This window comes from Olea europaea, chromosome 18, assembly GCF_002742605.1.
Source record: "Olea europaea var. sylvestris chromosome 18, O_europaea_v1, whole genome shotgun sequence".
Classification (NCBI taxonomy): Eukaryota; Viridiplantae; Streptophyta; class Magnoliopsida; order Lamiales; family Oleaceae; genus Olea; species Olea europaea.
In genome coordinates, this window is record NC_036254.1 from 20064337 (window position 1) to 20069230 (window position 4894).

Consider the following 4894-nt stretch of genomic DNA (forward strand, 5'->3'; position numbering starts at 1 on the left):
GTGACATTTTGTCAAATAGTGTTTAATAGTAGTCTACGTAGAATTATTATAATATGTCCAATTAAATGAATCTCATATGTCTATAATTAATTGGACTTATCAATTAGGGCGGCGCTTCATTGACAACCCCCTGAACAACCAAGGGGGGAGGGCACATAAACCCCGGTTGTTCAGGGGGTTGTTCGTGTGGGTTTTCCCTATCAATTATATATACTATAATGTACACTACATAGTATTACTCTCCCTACTATGTCACAAATGAAAAAAGTCATATATACAGGCTTTTCGTTCAGATATTTTTATAGGTGGCATTGGCAGCACCAGATTGAGTCTTCTTTTCCTTTTTTTTTTTTTTTTTTTTTTTTTTTTTTTTTTTTTTTCTTTTTTTTTTTTTTTTTTTTTTTTTCTGTTTTAACTTTTTTGTAACTTCCAATGAAATGATGCCGACTGAGATTTGTGAAAGAATTCCACGAACAAATTCTGTATATGTAGCATGATTCGTCACAAATTGTTGCATACACTGAATGGCCTCGAGTTCTTTAGCTTTCAACATTCGATTCGTACGAACTAAATGGAAGTAGCTATCAAGTGATATCTATATCCACTCGATACGTGCACTACACAGTAGTTGAAGGCACTAAGCTACTGTTGAAAGTGGTGCATACTGTTTTACTAGAGAGGCAAAACTACACAAATACACTGCCTCTGGACAACAATTGATTCTTCAATATCCTATTCTCAATCCTTCCAATGTCATCGCAGTTCATGACATTGCATTTTTTTAAATCCCAAAAGTTCAAAAACCAAAAGAAAAAACGTCTAAAACCGCAAGATTGACAGGAAAAAACGCAAACAATACTTCTACATAGAGAAACAGAGAAGCATGTATGTTTTCACAAATGCATGTATTTCGACTCTTTGACCTGTGAAATGCCATGATTGAAAAATTTTGGAGAAAAAAAAATGATGTGAATGAAATGCCTAACCTGACCACCCACCCGCCCGGCCCAGAATGAAATGCATAACCCGACCAGACACCCAACCACCTGGCCCACTAACCCCGACCTGAGCCCCCCAAATATAACATGATGAATGAAAATAATGAGATTGAATGCAAATCGACTCCAAGAACTTATGTATGACCAATGCAAGAGAAAGACAGACCAGAAAACATTTTTTTTAAAAAAACTGATTTTTGATGAAAAAGAAAATTTAAAAATTAGGGAAGAAAAACTGCAGCGGGTAGGTGGGTTGGCTGGCTCAAGGTATCATGCCAACCAAAGCTCTGGGGGCTTATCTTGTCCCGATCAAGGATGACATGATGAATGAAAATAATGAGATTGAATGCAAATCGACTCCAAGAACTTATGTATGACCAATGCAAGAGAAAGACAGACCAGAAAACATTTTTTTTAAAAAAACTGATTTTTGATGAAAAAGAAAATTTAAAAATTAGGGAAGAAAAACTGCAGCGGGTAGGTGGGTTGGCTGGCTCAAGGTATCATGCCAACCAAAGCTCTGGGGGCTTATCTTGTCCCGATCAAGGATGACATGGAGAATATCTTGTTTTGACCACCGGGAGAGACCACCAAGGACGCACAAAGCACAGAAATGCAATGCAGACTGAATTGTTCATTCAGCACAGTAACAACTATCTTCCCTCCCGAATCGATCTCAAAAATTGAACTCTACTTCTCAAGTTTAAATTACTGAGAAGCCACTGCCACCGATTCCTTCCCATGGCAAAATTAATGAACCCGAGATTTTGCTTCTCAGGTCCTTCAGCCACCACCATCCCGATCCCATGATGCTTATGCATGAGTTAGTGACTTTACGAAGATAAATGGCTTCTGTAGTCAGAGAAATTTAATGACCGACTCGTTTTATGCAATTCTGGACCCGACCTGAACCGACTCAACATGACCATATGCATGCAGGTTAGATAATACGTACTCCCTGGATGCCACCTCAAACAGAAATGGCACGACTAATGGCCAACCTGGCCCACTCGGCAGATTCCTTAATCAAGTGGTCATCTGAAGACAAGCATTCATTTAAAAAGTCTTTGCTTGAGACAGATTGCTGAATCAAAGAACCTGCATTGCTTCCCAGCGTATCAGCTAAATCGCCCAGGACACCAATAGCAGTTTTCATCACAACATCATCCCTGCAATAATATAGATTGAACAATCAGATGATAAATATACAAAAGATTAGTACAACAAAGAAGCATAACTGTGATTACAAAATAAAGGGTATACTTACATATCTTTCTCCATGTAAATGCTGTCTAGGAATTGAAGGATATGTGGTGCATACGGGAACAGAAGCTGAGTCTTAGGAGTGTTCTTGAAGCCCTGGAATATTCCAGAATATGCCTCCAAAATTCCATTCCTAAGAAGATTAGTATATTCTATCATTTCATCATCCACACCTGATGTGTGAGCAGACAATTCTGCAGCGCTCTGGAGCATGGGCATTGCATACATTAGGTACTTCTCAAAATTCTCTCCAATGGCCAGTGCTATGTCCCCAAAGCATGAAAAGATTGGGGGCTTTACGGATCGGTGAAGTTGGTTACTTGACAAGTCTTTGAGGAGCTGGGTCATTATCCCATCACAGTAAGGCAGAATCTTACCCTCCAATGCCCTGCAGATATCACCCACAACACCAACTGTTACAGCACAAACTTGGTATTCTTCGAAATTCTGTAGACCCATCTCCAAGTACTTGTAAAATTCAGGCAAGAATATTGCAAAGTTGGGGCCTGTTGCATAGGCAAATGCACCAATAGCAAGCATTGCTTCCTCATGGACAGTGGCACTTCTACAAGCAAAAACCCTGAGAAGAAGGTTCATGATCTGATCTCCATACTGCATGAAGGCATACTTGGCGGTATTTGAAGCCCCTAGTTTCTGAATAATGACCTGTAAGCACCCACAGAGAAGGCCTTGTAATTCATTCTGCTTCTCTCGCTCGTCAGACGAGAGTTTCTGTCCCTCGAGAGTCTTGTGAAGCTCTGCCATGATGACTTGAACAAGCTCCGAGACTAACCGGGCAGTTTCCTCAGTTGAGCATCTTACCACTTCATTAAGTGTCTCGTACGCAGCAGTCCGAAGTCGTGACTCCCCAGCATCTTCTCTATGAGTGACGTTGAGAAGGGACTGAACAATTTCTTGGAAATAAGGCATCAAAGAAGATGATGATCCCAAGTCCTCATAACCTTGTGCGAGAAAATAGAGAGCACCACAGGCTTTCTCAGCAACATTTGGAACGTCTTTCATGCTCTGGAGTAGAACTGTAATAATCTGTTGGCAATTTTCTGGAGTAATAATGGGTGTTTCCATAGTTGAACCATGAAGGAATTCAAATATTCTCCCCAAGGTCCATGCAGTTGTGTCCTTCACATGGCTACTTGGGTCATTGGTCAAAGCCGTGAGCATGAAATTTAGAGCAACATTGACGATAGGGGTTAACTTATCGGGCGAAGGACCTTCCAATATGGAACCAAATGCATATGTAGCTGCCTCTCTCTGCCTCCAATCAGGTTTTGTTATATTCTCTTCAATAAATGGCATCACAAGCGGCACAATATCATCACCCACTGTCCGGGCAACCAGACCAAGGCAAGTTCCACCAGCCATGGCAAGATTCCAAGCTCCGTCATCCTGATCCTGATCTTCTTCTTGTTTGAGAAGAGTCTCCAACAGCATAGGAACAAGTGCCGGGAGAGCTTGTTTGATAAAATGATAGCACGGAACATCAGAATCTGCAGTAAATTCACCTCCATACTCTTCCAAAATATCAATCTCCTCATCACAAACTGAGCTCCAAAACTCAATGGCCTGAAGTGCAACTGGTTCCTCTTCTTCTCTGACAGCCTTCAACGTGATGTTGAAAATGTCTTGGATGTATGGTGTTAATTTCTCATAATATGTTGACCCAATCGAGACCAAACACTCAAAAGCAGCCAGGCGAATTTTCACCTCTGGGGAGAGAGTGGCCTCACAAACAACTCTCATTATGTAATCACGTTCCATATCGTTGGAAAAGTTTGCCTGCGCAAAGCTAAGAGCATTATACAAAGCTCGGGTGGCAGCAAGCCTGACCTCATTGTTACCTTCATTTGCATTCATTCCTTGTACCACGGCTGTAAGTATCTTATTAACATGATCTTGATCAACAACATCAGGAACAACTTCTTCACACAGATACCCCAAAGTTTCAAGGGTAGCTTGCTTTACATGAGGTGGGACCTGATGAATATTTGACAAGAGGGATCCTATCAGCTCTGGCCACTGTTTCTGCGGCAGCTCAATACTTGCAACTTTTGCAATGACTTGTGAAGCAGTTGATCGAGCATCAGGTACAGAAGAAGAGAGGGTTTGTAACAAGCATGCCTTGATTTGGCCCTTCACAGCCACATCTAAAGACAACCATCTTTGAACAAGCTCATACTTTCTATGTTGTTCCTTAGCATCCAAAGCATTTTTGAGAATCAAACCTGCCAGTTTACGACTTTCAATTGGCTTTTCTTCACTAGCAAGCTCTCCAGAAAGGGATAACAGAAAACCAGGAAGATTTTGATCCTGAAACTGTTTCAAAGTATCTTCAGCATGTTTCCGCACGGTTGCATCTACAGCTTGTGCACTTAGAAGAACCTGGGTAACTTCCATTGCTATTTTCTTCCTGTTTATATCAAGTGAGATGAAATTACCATAAGAAATAGGCATTGACATCAAAACTCAGAATTGAATACATCTCAAATGCTGAAGAAAGAAATAACTCCCTGAGAAGTAAGAACATTGATTAATGTACAAAACATCAATGAGAAATCAAATGTCACGCCAAAAATGAAAAAGGGGGGGGGGGGGGGGGGGGGGAAATGGGGAAA

General features: G+C 40.9%; 1 protein-coding gene across 1 annotated transcript; it reads right to left on the minus strand.

Annotated features, from left to right (window-relative positions):
• Positions 1 to 1322: 1322 nt before the first annotated feature.
• LOC111367716 (importin subunit beta-1-like) lies at positions 1323 to 4748 on the minus strand. Its single transcript, XM_022988736.1, has 2 exons — positions 2266 to 4748; positions 1323 to 2167 (listed from the first exon to the last, which is right to left on the minus strand). Exons 1-2 carry the CDS (start codon positions 4737 to 4739, stop codon positions 1969 to 1971), a joined length of 2673 nt encoding a protein of 890 aa, XP_022844504.1. The 5' UTR covers positions 4740 to 4748; the 3' UTR covers positions 1323 to 1968.
• Positions 4749 to 4894: the final 146 nt, after the last annotated feature.

Excerpts from the sequence above, each read along its gene's own strand:
- LOC111367716 (XM_022988736.1), bottom strand. The coding sequence starts at position 4,739 with ATGTCAATGCCTATTTCTTATGGTAATTTCATCTCACTTGATATAAAC. Across the intron at positions 2,168-2,265 it reads ATTTACATGGAGAAAGATAT|GGATGATGTTGTGATGAAAA; the intron begins GTAAGTATACCC and ends ATATTATTGCAG.